General features: G+C 34.3%; 1 protein-coding gene across 3 annotated transcripts in view; it reads right to left on the reverse strand.

Moving 5' to 3' along the window:
• Window positions 1–16,556, reverse strand: part of MTX2 (metaxin 2) — a 59,125-nt gene that overhangs the window by 27,378 nt on the left and 15,191 nt on the right. For all 3 annotated transcript variants that reach the window (XM_069470490.1, XM_069470498.1, XM_069470485.1), the window contains exons 2-3: window positions 7,176–7,223; window positions 6,144–6,190 (exon numbers count right to left, since the gene is read on the reverse strand). In XM_069470490.1, the coding sequence (XP_069326591.1) occupies window positions 6,144–6,190; window positions 7,176–7,223 (95 nt within the window). The remainder of the gene's footprint in view (window positions 1–6,143; window positions 6,191–7,175; window positions 7,224–16,556) is intronic.

The following is a 16,556-nucleotide window of genomic DNA, read 5'->3' on the forward strand; positions in this document are numbered from 1 at the left end:
TGTGGCCATTTGAATGACATGACAAGTTTATACAAGCTGTATTTTCATATTCACAGTTGCTTCTCCAATGTAACAATCAACCTGCAGCCTGAAAGAAAAGACGGATACTCCTCCCTCCTGCTCTTTCCCAAACACTACATTAGGACATTATCATTTAACTGCTAATTAATATGTCCACCTAAAAAGCATCATTTGCTAGAAGGAAAAAGCAAGGGTCAGCTAAGTATTTATCAGCAGATCCGACATGTTAGTGTTCATGGCCTAGCATTAATGGGGCCTATAAAATTGCTGACTTTTTTTAATGATTTGACATATTCAACAGAAAAGAAATAGTTTTTTTTTTTTCTGTTGTCTTCCTCTTTCATTTTTAGAGATAAAGTATTTATTCACAAAGGGTAAGGAATGGACATTGCGTTTAATCTGAACTTAAATGCTGCTCTTCTTTGAAGTAAAAAGATTACTTTTTTATGCAGCATTCTATAATTATAATCATCAGTTTGAGCCACTGTCTAAAAAACAAATTCAAATTTTTGTAACATCTAGAGTAAGCCATTCAAAGAAGGAAACCAGTTTCTTTTTAAATTGGCGTCATATATAATAAGTGAAATTGTTTCTAAAACTTACTAGAAAGTAACATTTTATTATATAAAGACATTCACAAAATATGCACATAAATCTTTGAAGTCAAAATAGGCACTAATTCTACATTCAACATCATCTTGCATTCCTATCTCTTTCACTTTTTTCAAAAGAATTTCCAATTTATTACCTAACTTAAGCTTTATAATAATACATAGTAGAGGTAAGACTACCTTTATCCCATTTCAAAGATTCAGAAGCTGAGACATGTTTATCTTTCACAACTTAATGTAAACTATAAATTTTAAGATATAATTTGCTAAGAAATGTCAGAAATAATTTGTGATTAAATGTTCACTTATTGTTGGGTAAAACTTCAAAGCTCTGTATCACTGGACTAGATGGATATGCAGCAAAGTGTTATGAGTGTGGATTGTCAACTCAAGACTCCCTGAGTTTGCATTCCAGCTCTGCCAAGTACTACTTATGTAACTTTGGGCCCATTGTTTAATCTCTGTTTTACTTTCCTAATCTGTGGGGAAATGGGAATAATAATAGTACCTACCTCATAGGGCTGCTGTGTGAGAGGATTATCTATGATACATACCTCATATAACATCTACCTATACAGTTGTAATAAGGATTAAATGAGTTAAGAATTAAGTGCTCAGCACAGGGACAAGCATATGCGGCACTCAACCAATGCTAATGTTTCTGTTACTTCCACAATTTGTGGGCTCCTATGACCTTGGGCAGAGCCTTTGAGCTTCAGTTTCCACATCTTTAAAATGAGGGTAACAGTAGTACCCTCACCTAGGGTTGTGTGAAGAATTAAATGTAATACTCCATATAAAAGCTCTCGGTTGTGTCTTATACTACAAAAGCATTCAATAAATATTAAATTTTAAAACAAATCTTATTCAGTATTAAAATAACATTTTGTTTGAATTAATGCATTCAATATTAACTTTTTTAGATAAAGAATGATTACAAAAATTAATGTTCACACAAATACAAATACGGCCAAAAATTCTTACACATAACATTTATTTTCAATTGCTTTACATAACATTTATTTTCAATTACTTTGGGTGTTTTTAGGCATTAGCAAGCCTGCAAGCTTCCATTCCTCTTGCTGATATTTCAGTCAAAGAATCAGGAGAAAAGGAAGTAATAACCAACATTCATTGCATATTTACAGTATACCAGGTACTTTCCTAAGTGCTTTACATATGTTAACATATTCGATTGTCACAACAACCCAATAGGATAGCTTCTGTTAATATCTCTGTTTTGCAGATGCTCAAACTTGAAACAAAGAGTTCTATTTTTTTTTTAATTTAAGGAGGTTTATTCTGAACCAAATTTGAGGACCATGACCCAGAGCCACGCCCAAGAAGCCTTGAGAAAGTGGACTCCAAAGAATTCTATTTAAGGTATGCTATATTTGAAACAGAGACCAATTCCCCATTTCATATGTGGAATCTGCTATAAAAGACAGCATATACTCAATCAATAAACATGAACTTCTTAAACAAAATAAAACTTTTTTTGCAGAAAACTGACAGTCCTTATGTATTTGTTAATATTATATTTCTAAATCTGCACAGTCTAATACAATAGGCACCAGCTACACATGACTATTGAGCATGTGAAATGTGGCTAGTACAAATTGAGATGTACTGTAAGTGTAAAATACACATCAAATTTTGAACCTAATATGAAAAAAATATAAAATATCACATTAAGCTGGATATGGTGGCTCATGCCTATGATCCTAGCACTCTGAGAGGCTGAAGCAAGAGGATCACTTGAGGTTTGAGGTCAGGAGTTTGAGACCAGCTGAGGCAACATAGCAAGACCCCTTCCTCTATAAAAAAATAAAAAAATTAGCCAGATGTTGTGGCATGCACCTGTAGGCCCAGCTACTAGGGAGGCTGAGGCAGGAGGATCACTTTAGCCTAGAAGTTTGAGGTTAAAGTGAGCTATGATCGTACCGCAGTACTCCAGCCTGGGGAGACCAAAAAAAAATATGGCTGGGTGTGGTGGCTCATGTCTGTGATCCTAGCACTTTGGGAGGCTGAGGCAGGAGGATCACTTGAGGCCAGGATAGTTCAAGACCAGCCTGAGCAACATAGTGAGAACCCATCTCTACAAAAGACTTAAAAGATTAGCTGAGTGTGTGTGGGGTGGGGATGGGCACACCCGTAGTCACAGCTACCAGGGACGGTGAGACAGGAGGATCACTTAGGCCCAGACATTTGAGGTTGCAGTGAGCTATGATGATGCTACTGTACTCTAGCCCAGACAACAGAGTGAGACACCGTCTCAAAAACCAACAAAAAACTCAATAAATTTTGTATTGATTACATGTTAAAATGATAATATTTGGATATACTGGATTAAATAAAATATATTAGTAAAATTAATTTCACCTGTTTCTTTTTACTTTTTTAATTAGGCTACTAGAAAATTTTAAATTACATATGTGGACAACATTGTATATCTATTGGATAGTTGGTTTAGGTTTGGGGGTAAGAAAAAGTAGGAACAGAAAACTATTATCAAAGCTCTTTGTCCAATCAATATAGGCTTAAGTCCTTCAAAGTAGAAGTATAGAATGGAAGATTCTCATTCTCATTGTATGTGTGTGTGTGTGTGTGTGCGTGTGTATGCGTGTATCTGTAATACTGCGTATACACACACACAGTTCATGGGACCAGAGAAACACACTACACTAATACTTCACTATACTCAACATACGAGATCATTTATGACCAGGCAAATACTTCAAGTAATACCAATACTTTATGGATGAGAGAAGGAAAACAAATCTAAGAGGAAATAACAGGCACACGAAAAAAACTGATTTTCTTTTAAACTAAAATCATAAAGTTTCATTTGCTCAGAAAAGATCTAACCATTTAGTTCCAGGGGTATAATAAATACCAAGTCTATGGGAGTAGTAAAATTTAAATTTCCTGATGGCTTAACTGGCAGACTATTAAAATATCTGATGCTTGATATCTGGTATCTTCTAGAAAATATCCAGTGTATGGATACCTGTCATATTGTTTTAATCAATTTTATACATCGAACATGAGGCCTTTAACTGATTCTTCTAAACGGATGCCGGTCCACTATATAGAAGAAAATTACTCCATAAAGTTTACATCAGATATCTGGAAAAGTCACATTTATAGTCATGGCTACTATCAGCTGTCAAGCCAAAGAATATTGAAGAAAACCAAGAATTTTTAATATATGCTGGTTAATTTATCATCTAAGTGACATATGTAGGATAAAAAAATTGAAATGGTTAAGTAAAGTTCTACATTTTAAAAGGTCCTTTTCTTCTGGTTTTATTTTTAATTGCTACTATGATTTGAGGATGGAAAAGCAAATTAATAGAAATGATAAAAATAGAACTGATAAAGTACACACTAAGATTTCTTTTTTCTTCCCTTCCCCAGATTATTTAAAATGTTCAGTTTTTTAAAATGGTAATATATTGATATCTTGCTTTGTACTGGACACTGGATAAACCATCTCAGATTTTCTCAACCTTGACATTATTTATATTTGGGGCTAGCTAACTGTTTGTTGTGGAGGGACTGTCCTGTGTAGTGTAGGATTTTTAGCAGCATCCCTGGTGTCCACAAAATAGATGCCAATAGCACCCCCACCCAACAGTTTTGACAAACAAAATGTCTAACACTATAAAATGGGGTGGTGGGGGGAACATGGGACTGGGGGATAAAGATCTCCTCAGCTGAGAACCACTGGTCTATTCTTACTCAAAATACCTTCCTATTTGATGAAAATTACTTCAGTACTTCCTAAAGTACCATTATTTAGCTTTAAGGGCTCTTCCTAGGGTATCCCCAGAGAGCTTCAGCTGGAAGATCAGTAAACCTACCCATATGCAGAATAGCCTGAGTATGTTTTAGTTTTTATTTTTGTGTGTACAATGGAATGTTTTTGGGAAAAATGTTCTGTAGCTTTTGTCAGATCCTGAAAGAGTTATCCCCAAAACAGCAATTAAAAAGGGTTAAGGATCAGTGCTTCAAATAAAATATTCACTATGCCCTGAAACTGTCTTTCCAAAGATATAAAGACTGAAAATATTATTTGATACACAGCAAATAATTTACTTGTGCTGTTAGTTATTAGGCAAGATTACTTTCACCACACTTATAAACCACTCATATGACAAACATTTACTGGGTACATTCTATACACTAGGCACAATGTTATTAGTATTTGATAATAAAATTTAAATTCCATATCCCTCACCAAAAACACCCCAAAAATCTAAAATGGGTTAACAAATAGCAATATAAAGTTCTTATTAATTGTATATGCCTAAAAATTTCTGCTTATCAAAAGTTAACATAAAAAAGAAAACTAGTTATAATAATAGCATCTAAAGACAAAATAAAGGTAAATAATTTATATTCTTTGTAAAAATACATAAATCTAAAAGAAACAAAGATAATTATAGATACTCATACTAACAAATTATTGTCCAAGCACATTCTTTCCATCTTATTCTTCCTTCCTTGCCTTAAACAAAACAAAGATATACTGAATGACATACTATCATTCTGTCATACTGAATGACAGTATCAGACACTATTATTAAACCCAGAGGATATCAAGCTGAATAAAAAGCATAAATGAGATGACCTAAAATTAAGTCCTTGGCATTATGCATAGAACACAACAAAAGCTCAACAAACAGTTCCTTTCCTACCGTTTCATTCTGTCCTCAAGAAACTCAGTCTCACTTCCAATAAATGTCACATATCTTACATTTCTCTTTTGAATTATCTTTTAGGTGCTACACAATAAAATCTTCGTAATTCAAACTATATAAGCTAAGTAAACAGCAGCTAAATATGTAAAATGTTTGAATAACTATATTACAATTCCATAACCTACATAAACATTTCTTTTTTTGTCCAAGCAAACCATCCCAAAGTATTCTATTCTTCCTGTAGTACAATTTAAAGTTCACAGGGCCACTAATCTTTTTGGATTATACACTGTGATATACAACTTGAAGAGTTACTGCATTCCATAAATGGTTTGGGGAATAATAAGTGCTCATATGATCAATAAATATTTAAGGAGTAGCTAGAGAAGAACATGTCTGCTTCAAGATTACCAAATGGATTAACGCTAGAATGAGTACAATGAGCAAAATGATACTTAAAAATATGTGGTATATAATCTTTACAAACAAATGAGAAAATAATTCTGAGTTCACAAATGAACATATCACCCCAAAGAATCACTACCATCATATCTAGCCAAAAATAAAACTGCTAAAACACACAACGTGCCTAGCATGTTTATTTTATATACTAACAATTAACTGAATAGTATTACATAACAAAATTACACTTCACAGAGAAGTAATGTTATATTGATAATGGTAAATCACACAGAAAAAGTTCTAAACATATAGTATCAGATTTTCTGGGGGAAAAAAACTGCAACTCAAAATGATGCAAATCACCTAGGCGTGGAAAAAAATATTACATTTTTTACACATTTACCTGCACAGCAAGAGAAGCTGCATTGTCAGAAAGCAAAATTTGCTCCCCTGTGGAAATACAATGAAAGGTCTGAGTCAAAAGTGTAACTGCTAAAAAAGTAAAATACAATATTTTTATTTTAAAAAATTAGTTCTCTCTTTGAAAAGGAAAGGTGTAGCCTATCACTAAAGAAATTACAAAGTTCTATATCGATGCTATTGTGTAATTAGAATTTTTACTAAATGATCATAGTGTGTAAATAACGTAAATAAGACTATTTCCTCTAAAACTAATCATTTATTGCATTTTTATCAGCAATATGTAATTAAAATCACTCATTTAAAATCAAATTTATTTTTCAAGTTTTTAAGAAATATTCCTCTTCTTTTCATTAAAATTAAGTAAAATACTATGTGTTCAAACCTCTCTAGTTAAAAGTAAAAGCATTCACAATCATATAAAACCAGCTTGCAGTTAATATTGCACAGTGTGTCTAGGTCTGTCACACAAAAGAAAGATGACAAGTTCTCTGCAATAAAAATTCCATGCTTAGAAGACTAGGGCTGCTGCCTATTAGTCTTCATTACTTTGCAGTCTTCTGACAACTGTAGCAGGCTGCTGAGCCCCAAATGGGGTCCATAATGTGATCTGATGATATATGAAGAGCTGCTAAAGGGAGCCTGAACCATCCTAGCCTATACATTTTAACAGTTCCTTTTTACTGAGAGCCCACTTTACCACAGGACTTCAAAAATCTGCTGTCTCAGCTATTGGTGCAGTAAATCTGCCAACTGCTCCTGCAACCACATCATTTTACACTGCCTACAGCAGCCAATATAATGAGTCAATAATAAACTAAGGACCTTATAGGCCATGAATAGTTGGTTTACACTGGCAGATACAAGTTTAGGTAAAACCTCTTAGACAAATTATACAAGGGAATCCCTTCTTTAGGTTTTACGTTCTCTTTGCAGTAAATTATATTATTGAGGGATTATTTGGTAATAAATATATTTTGACACAAAGCCATGTTAATTGTGAACAAGAACCTACCTTTCAGTTGTTGATATAATGTAGCATTTTCAGGCCAAGGTTCTGTAGCTGTAAAAACAAGGCATGATAATTAGGCACACAGGGCAAAACATATCAATAACCAACCAAATTAATAAGGATGTACATTTGCCTAGCTAGAGCATTTAAAGTCAATAGCTAAGGTTACCTTAAATATGGCAACTAATCACACCATCCTAGATTCTATGGTAACCTGTGTAAACAGGTTAGATAATTTGTTGTAAATGCATGTTTGGTTTATTGTAGGTAATAGTTTGTTTTTTATGTTTTTTATGTCATTTATGGGGGAAGATAGCTTGCCCAGTCAAAATTGAGAATTTAAAAATAAAGCAGCCTATATGTTACGATTCCTTTAGCCTCATACAAACACACATGTCCAAAATAATATTTGTACATATAAAAAAATATTGTTTCATTCATACAAAAAAAGATAATGAAACCATATTTACATTTTATTATAAACTTTCAACAAAGTAAAACTTCTAACAGACATTATATGAAAGAATCAAATATATCTATATCAGGCTGTCCATCTTTCCTTATAGGCTGGTAGTATTTAAAAATACCAAGGAATTCTATTGTATTCTAGAACATTTCATTGCCTTGACCCTACCACCACGACCCCACAAAAACAATTAAAGCAAGGTAGCATGATGAAGCATTAAGTACCTACAAAGTAAAATAATGCCAGTAACACTAATCTTAGGTCTGACGTGAACCTTGACCTTGACCCTTAATCTCTTATCTAGGGAAAACTCCAACTACAGAGAGAATATTAGCAACCTACCTACCAGTGCTTGGGAAAAGCACTAGATTTGAATTCTGTCTAATCAATTGCACTTAAGAAGCAATGGCTCCACTGATACAATATACAAGATATCAGGATGCCATTTTTTGAATTCTTCTTTGTAAAAGCCTTAAAACATTAGAATCACCAGTTCTAATATAGTAACTACATTTGCTATCAGCAAGAAAGTAAATTAGATATATGAGATTTGATAATAATTGGTATTTTTTTATTGTGTTTATACTAGTCCAGTCTCTGTAACATGTAACGTAGCAATAAATAATTTCTAATATATAATTCTGGTTCTTTTTTAAAAATAAATTTATATATGTGAAACATTTTTTTCTTAAGATTGATCATTTAAAATGCACTAAAACAGTGCCTGGCCTGGGGAAGATGAACCCCTTAATTTGCTTTTGCTTTAGAATAAAAAGAAAAACACAGCAGTATTATTATAAATTACAAATGCTACTTTTGGTTTGATTTGGTTTTAGGTACACAAACTTATACTTAGGGATAATAACATGAAATCACCAAGTAAATAATAAACCACACAGTTTTGTATGCTGTTACCGACATTACATGTATAAATATAGGCTACTGAATTTCAACACACATACCAAAAAGGCAATGAAACAAAATATTATATTTTCCTGTAAACTTTTTAACAAGTAAATTTCAATAAGAACCCAATTAACCTGTATAACACAGTTTTTAAAATAAAAGTCAGGGAAACAAAAACAAGCTGACATCAGCAAATTACTTAAAAATAACCTTTTAGCATGAATTGTATGGTCAGCACACCTATGCTGTTTACATCTATACTAGAAACAATACAATGAGGTTCATTTGTTATAAGATCCTAAATCATCAAAGATTCAATTATATGCATTGTATTAATCTTATTAAAGCAATGAAAGATAGGAGCAAAATTCACAAAAATTTCAAAGAATAAATATTGAAACTAAGTTCCTTGGGGGCACAGATGTGTCATATGCACCTGTGTATCCCACACTATACCATGTTTTGCATATAGCTGGTGTTCATTAATTGTGTGTGGAAAGAAAGAAAGAAAAGGGATACCTGATTAAACCTACCACCTCATTCCCTAAACATTCTGGCTAATCAACGACTTACTAAACTTAATATTATCATCTATGTGGAGGTAACAGGATGTTCTCATTAAATATTCTGGTAATTTTAACTTTTGGTTAGCTATTTTGTATACATACTAGACATGCATTACAATTTTTAAAATAATGGAATAACGTGTATTTAGCATTAAATATATGTTGAATATAATTTAAGTGTTCTCTGATAAATCACAAGCTATTTCACTACCCTGTAATATAACAGAGTTCTTATATGAACAGCAATTTATGTGTTCAATAATTTCAGTTAAAAATTAATTCATCATCACCCCCATGGTTTCATTCTCCAGATCTAATCCAACAGGCTACACTGAAAGTAATAGAAATGTGGCAACATATTACCTGACTGAAATAAGACTAAAGAAGTCACCTATAAATACCAAAAGCTCTGTTATTAAGAATCTAAAGCTGGGGCCGGGCGCGGTGGCTCACGCCTGTAATCCTAGCACTCTGGGAGGCCGAGGTGGGCGGATCGTTTGAGCTCAGGAGTTCGAGACCAGCCTGAGCAAGAGCAAGACCCCATCTCTACTAAAAATAGAAAGAAATTATATGGACAGCTAAAAATATATATAGAAAAAATTAGCCGGGCATGGTGGTGCATGCCTGTAGTCCCAGCTACTCGGGAGGCTGAGACAAGAGGATCGCTTGAGCTCAGGAGTTTGAGGTTGCTGTGAGCTAGGCTGACGCCACGGCACTCACTCTAGCCTGGGCAACAGAGTGAGACTCTGTCTCAAAAAAAAAAAAAAAAAAAAAAGAATCTAAAGCTGGAAACTGGGGTGAAAAGGGTGAATGTTTTGCTTAATCCAAGATATAAACTATATTTCAACTCAGAAATTATTAAAAATAAATTCTCAGAAAGTAACTCTACCAAAACATCTGGTGTTTTCTTCACAAATAGAACCTATGATTTACAAAGAGAAGGCAAGTAGACTGATATAAACCTATACAGCCATGTTATTTTAGCAGCTAGGAAATGTGGTCCATAATGCGTCTATAGAAAAGAAATGGTAGGGTATGCAGGGAATGACCAGCTGCCTATCTTGCCCACGTGCGGCTCAGAGTACACAAATATCACTGATTTAAGTGCATGGTCTATGTGACCTAGCTCAAATAATTACATTTAAAGCATGACATGGGAGAAAAAATTGCTAGTGTTATTCCATAAGAATGCCAAAAGTAAAAATTTGGCTGGGCTTGGTGACTCACACCTGTAATCCTAGCACTTTGGGAGGCTGAAGCAGGATGATTGCTTGAGGCCAGTTCAAGACCAACTTAAGCAAGAGTAAGACCTGTCTCCACAAAAAATAGAAAAATTAGCCAGATGTGGTGGCATATGCCTGTGGTCCCAGCTACTCGGAGGCTGAAGCAGGATTGCTTGAGCTCAGGAGTTTGAGACTGCAGTGAACTATGATGATGCCACTGTACTTTGGGGTGGGGGGGTGGGAAGTGGAGGGGAGACGGCAGAGACCCTGTCTCAAAAAAAAAAAAAAAAAAAAAGAATGCCAAATGTAAAACTCCTCATTTAAGTGGCATGGCAATGGATCTACAAATCAATCATTCAGGTATCTTTCGAGGAAATGACTTCTATAACTGTCTTCACAAGTAAATTCATTAATTATGAATATTATTGTCCACACAAATAATGCAAAAGCCTATTTCTTAGTTTGGGTATTATTAATTAAAGCCCTTTATTGAGAATATCTATTGTGTGAAACATGAAGTCCAAAAAGACAACTTCTTCCCCACTCTTCTCTTTCCCAAGGTCAGGCAATACCACCCCTTACTTCTCACCATGTGTAAAAGAGAGGGAGATTAAAAATTTTAAATCATGGTGCTGACAATACACATTTTATAAATCTGTAGCATTTAAAAAGAAAAACCCTTTTAAAACAATAATAAAATATTTTCGTCTTTTGCTAGTTTTTCTTCAGCTCACCTGAAATGTTTTAGATAGACCACGATTTATTCCAATAGTAAATAAAATTTCATGACTCACCTACTTTACCTATTTTCACTTTCTACCACCAAAAGCACTCCCTGATGTAAAATGCCATTTTACGTAAGCCTTAAGGAAGGGCCCAGCCTTAGAATAAATACAGTAGGTGAGACCGAAAGTTTCCAAAAAGGAAGTTGGTAAGAAATGAGAGGTTGAGGAAGAAGGCTGTCCAATGCTGTAAAGCTGCAAGTTACTGGCATTATCAGCACATCAAAAGTAAACTTTATGCTTAAGACACATTAATAGTTATGTATACCCCTTGGAATAAAGACTAGAATCCTCCATATAGCCTACAGGGTTCCACTTGGCCTTTCAAGTTACCCTCTCTACCTCTCACATCACATACACACACACCCCCCCTACTCTCTGCACTCCAGCCACACTGGCCTTCAACCAGTTTCTGAATGTACCACCTTCCTTCCTGCCGAGACTCTTTTGTGCTGTTTTCTCTGCCTGGAACAATCTTCCCCTCCTATTGTGTCGTCACATCTTAGCTTAAACATCGCTTACACAGGTAGAGGCAGGTTCATGGACTTGTACTTGTACGGGTGCACTGGGCTGGCACTTAGAAGGGCCCCATGGTTGGTTTAATGTTCCTCTGTCTCAGTCTTGAAAGGGCCTTGCATTTCCACTTTGCACTAGGCCCTACAAATTTTGTAACTGGTATATCCCCAGAGAAGTCTTCACTGACCTCCCCAGAGAAGTCTTCACTGGCCTCCCCAAATAGTTCAAATACTCCCTTTGCAGGCTTCCAGCATGTACATCCCTTTATACCCCTGATCACAGTCAATATTTTTACATCAATTTAATTAACTCTTTGATTTTGCCTTTCTCACTAGAAAATAAGCACCATGAATCCAGCGTTCATGTCCGATTTTTGCTTACCCCTTCATTCCTAGAACCTACCACATAACAGGCAATCAATAAATGTTGGCTGAATAAACTTTTGATTTTATTATTACCACCATCATTATTATTGTTATTACTGTGTACCATTTAGGCTAAGAATGCAGCAGGGAAGATAAGGAAAAAACACTACATGGCACAATATGAAAAATAAACTTTACCCAGATGACTTCAATACTACAACCAACAACACAACTCTAAAATATTAAACAGCTGCCTAAAAACAACTGGAACTTGGAGTTTTTTTTAACCCTTTCTACTTTCTTTTTTAGTTTATGATATATTAGCTCAGCAATTAACAACTATATGATTTCTATAACTATGTGGCCCTGCACGTTGAAATATTTTACTGATGAGAACATGAAATTTTTAAAAATGGGGATCCTTGGGTTAGAGTCATGGGATGTGGAAAGGAGAATAGTGAGATGGCTTGTCAAATAGTTGAGGGCCTTAACTATGGCCTTAGGAGAGGTACAGCAATAATATCTGATGAAAACTATATATTTAATATAAAACATCTTACAAAAAGAGATATTCAGTTTTAGGGTTAGTACATATGGAAGAAATGCATAGGTAATTTAAATACTTTCTTCCTGTACCTCAAAGGATTATCTTGCATACTACAGAGGGCATATACCCCACCCTATATTGGAGAACACTGCTCCAATTAAATAACTACTTACTTGAAGTTTTAGCATGGAACCCAGACATTCACATATTCTTGAACAGGGAAGAGTCCTCCTCTCCCCTGGTCAAATCACCTTTTTTAACCAAAGAAAAAGCTTGGGGAGGGACACAAATGAAGTAGTGAGGAGGATGGGGATCGTTGCTTGCCTGCCTACCTACTGCCCTAACAAGACTCTTACATCCAACCAGAGTACTTCCAATTTCCCCCATACACTTCACATTTTCTCATTTTCATAACTTTGCTCAAATTGTTCCCCTCAGTCCAGAATATTCCTTCACTGCCACATACCTAAATCCTACACCTTTTTTAAGACCAAGTTTAAATGCTACCTCTACCAAGAAAGCTTTTATAACTGAACAAATATAATTTCTCCTTTATCTAAACTGTCTACAACAGTATGTACTTGTCTTATGTCACATATTATTTTCTCCTCTATTATATTGTTAGGTCAATATCTTCTCTCTCTTTCTAGCAGGTAAGTTCCTAGAATGTGAAAAATTCCTAGGTCCTGAGGTTATTTATTAAAATCTTGGCTTCTCAATTGCTCTAAACTGAAGATGGCTTTTACAGTATGCCAAAATATGAAATTTGAATTAATCAAGATTTAAATGTTTTGTCTAATTGTATTAACAATATCTTTATTACAAGAGTTCCAAATTAAAACACCTACCTTTCAGAAATTAATTCTTTCATGATAAAACTACTGTATCACTTTCACACCAGAGCAGTAACTTACTCTAAGGTACTTTTAGTGATCTATATTAATTCACTCTTTAAAATTAGAATTACTATCCTAATAGTATTCTCTAACAAAAGATACATTAAATTTTTATCATTTTTATAAAGAAATATATTCCTATTTTATATAGAATACCTATAAATAAAGCAAATATCAGAGCACTTCAATAACTAAGTGCGAATCCAATTACTGTTATTAAAAGTCCAGTTAGGCCAGCCGTGGTGGCTCACACCTGTAATCTCAGCACTTTGAGAGGTTGAGGCAGGAGGTTCACTTGAGACCAGGAGTTCAAGACCAGCCTGGGCAACATAGTGAGACTGCAGCTCTATAAAAAATAAAAAAATTAACTGGGTGGGGTGGCGTGTGCCTATAGTACTAATTACTAGGGAGGCTAATCCAGGAGGATTGCTTGAGCCCAGGGTTACAGTGAGCTATAATTGTAGCACTGTACTCCAGCCTGGATGACAGAGCAAGACCCTGTCTTTAAACAACAACAAAAAAAAGTCCAGTTTAGTCCTTTACCTACTTTCCAATTTTGCCCAGGCCTAATTATTTCACATTTAGTGTTTTCTTTACCAGGAGCAAAAGAAATGCCTCTTAAGTTTCAATCTTTAGTGGGACAGAGAGTACTTTTTATCCAAATGAGTACTTCTTAAATTTTTTAAAGACATTTTTTTCTACTCTTGTAAGTATTTATGTCAAAGAAGAAAGTAAAATTAAAAAGAGAGGACACATATTCCTGGACTTTTGAAAGCCATAAGATAAAATAAATAATGTTAGAAATACACACATGATAAAGCAATACTCACAACCCCAAAAAACACATATTTGTTTCTCATTCATTTTAATTATCTTTAAGCTACCTACTTTTTAAGCTTTCTCAACCAATACAATATAAAAAAAATCAATATTCTTTACTACTAATCCATTATGATTTTTAGTGAAATGACTGCTAGCCAATAAATTCACATATGTATACCCCTAAGTCTCTTAAAGATTTTATATATTCCTTGCAGTATTCTCTTGAATTATCAGGTTAGGTGATAAGTCATTCTGGTGGCAGCTCATCTATTTATTCCACTCAGTTCAGGGTATTTCACAGTATGAAAGTGCTATGACCTAATAATCAAGTCTCATTCCAAAGTCCATCTCTTAACAATCTAATATAAGAGAAACAAGAGAAGGGCCATGAAAAGAGGTACACTCTGCTGATGGTTTCTTTTTGTTGTTGTTGTTCTGCATTCTTAATGTACAACATGACTCCTCTGGCATATGAATGTAGGTGAAGACATAATTTGTAGAATAATAGGCACTAATATTACACGCTGCTTCAGTTCTGTCGTATTTCCAATCCATCAAATTGATTAATGCTATAATAACTCTACACAAACCTATCATTTGTGCACTAATGAAGTCAAACTCAGTTTATCCTTAGGCAACTAGATTCCAAAAGCTCATAGATGTCATCTCTTCAGCTTAGCAAGACAATTTAGACAGTGCTATACAAAAAGAGTAAAAAACATGTATAGTCTATCTCCAAATTTGGATGGCTTCCTGCCAAAGGTGTAAATGCAAATACTAATATAAAAAAATGCTCCAAGAACATTTGGCAGCTCTTAAACATGAACAAGTTACTACAAGACACGGAGAAAAAAAGGAAATAAATTTGCTAATTTGGTATAAATATTATACTGATGAGCTCAATGATATCAACATAGACACTACTTTCAAATCCCTTCAAGTTTTAGGCAATTATAATGTGAAGGTTTCATATTAAATAAATTTTTAAGATGTTTAGACTTAAAATACGGTGATATGGGAGTTTATCAAAACTGGAATTTCAAGGACTATGTATTAAATTCAACAGAAATTCAACCTGCAAACTATAGTACAAATCAAATGTAACACTATATCCCAGATAATAATGATCATGAAATGATTAAACACTGATGCCCCTGAGCTAATGTTTCATAGGGAACATTTAATATTATATAGGATGTGTAAGCAGGAAGTGATTCTTCCCACAAAAAGAGTTTAAAACCATTCTCCCAACACCTCAACAGGCAGAGATCAGTGTTTCAGGTCAGAAAGTGGCTCATGTTGGAAAATGGAGAAGCACGGTTCACAGACATTTCCATAAACCTAAATAAAAAACAAGACAGGCAACATTGTGGTAAGGCTACTTAAAGAATGTGCTGCAAGCAAGTGTAGATACAAAGATTAAAGGCTACCTGAGATTTAAAAAGGGCCCTGAGGCATGAAGCAAACATTCTAGGACAAACTAGCGAAGTATAAGACACAAACACAAAAGGATTCCCAGACTCTAGAAGGTTCTTCTAGAAGAAGGTTCAGACCAGAACTATTCCCTTGCCTATACATTATCTTAAGTACTTAGGGAGAAGAAACTTGCGGACTGACATCAGAGCAATATCTTTTACTGCTTTTTGCATACAGGCTGAGTATCCTTTATCTGAAATGTGTAGGACCATTTCTGTGGTCCCAAGCACTTTCAATTTTGAATTTTTTTGGATTTCGGAATATTTTCTTACCAGTTAAGTCTCCCTAATCAGAAAATCCAAAATCCAAAATGCTCCAATGAGCATTCCCTTCAAACACCATGTCAGCATTCAAAAAGTTTCAGATTTTGAAGCATTTCACATTTCTGATTCTCAGATTAGGGATACTCAACCAGTATGAATACGTATAATAAATTACACATAGTTCTCATTTCAGAAAGTAAATTTAGCCACATTCTACAAATTGGTTTTACCATTTACTCAATAAATATTCATTACATATAATGTGCTACACACTATTCTAAGCACCAAAAATACAATCAGAAAGAAACTCAGTAACTTCCCTTAAGGCACTTATATTTTAGAGGTACCATGTGGCCTATCACCATTACTTTTATAACATTTCAAATTAAAAATTCTAACAAATACTGGAGTCTACCTCATTATGATAAGAAATATTATTTGGTATACCTATAACAAGGTTTATTGGGCTACATACTACACAAGGACTAAGAAAAAATTATACACAACAGTGTATAATCTGAAAAATGCCAAATGAATGCCAATTTGCTGAACCATG

Source organism: Eulemur rufifrons, chromosome 1 (genome assembly GCF_041146395.1).
Source record: "Eulemur rufifrons isolate Redbay chromosome 1, OSU_ERuf_1, whole genome shotgun sequence".
NCBI classification, from domain to species: domain Eukaryota; kingdom Metazoa; phylum Chordata; class Mammalia; order Primates; family Lemuridae; genus Eulemur; species Eulemur rufifrons.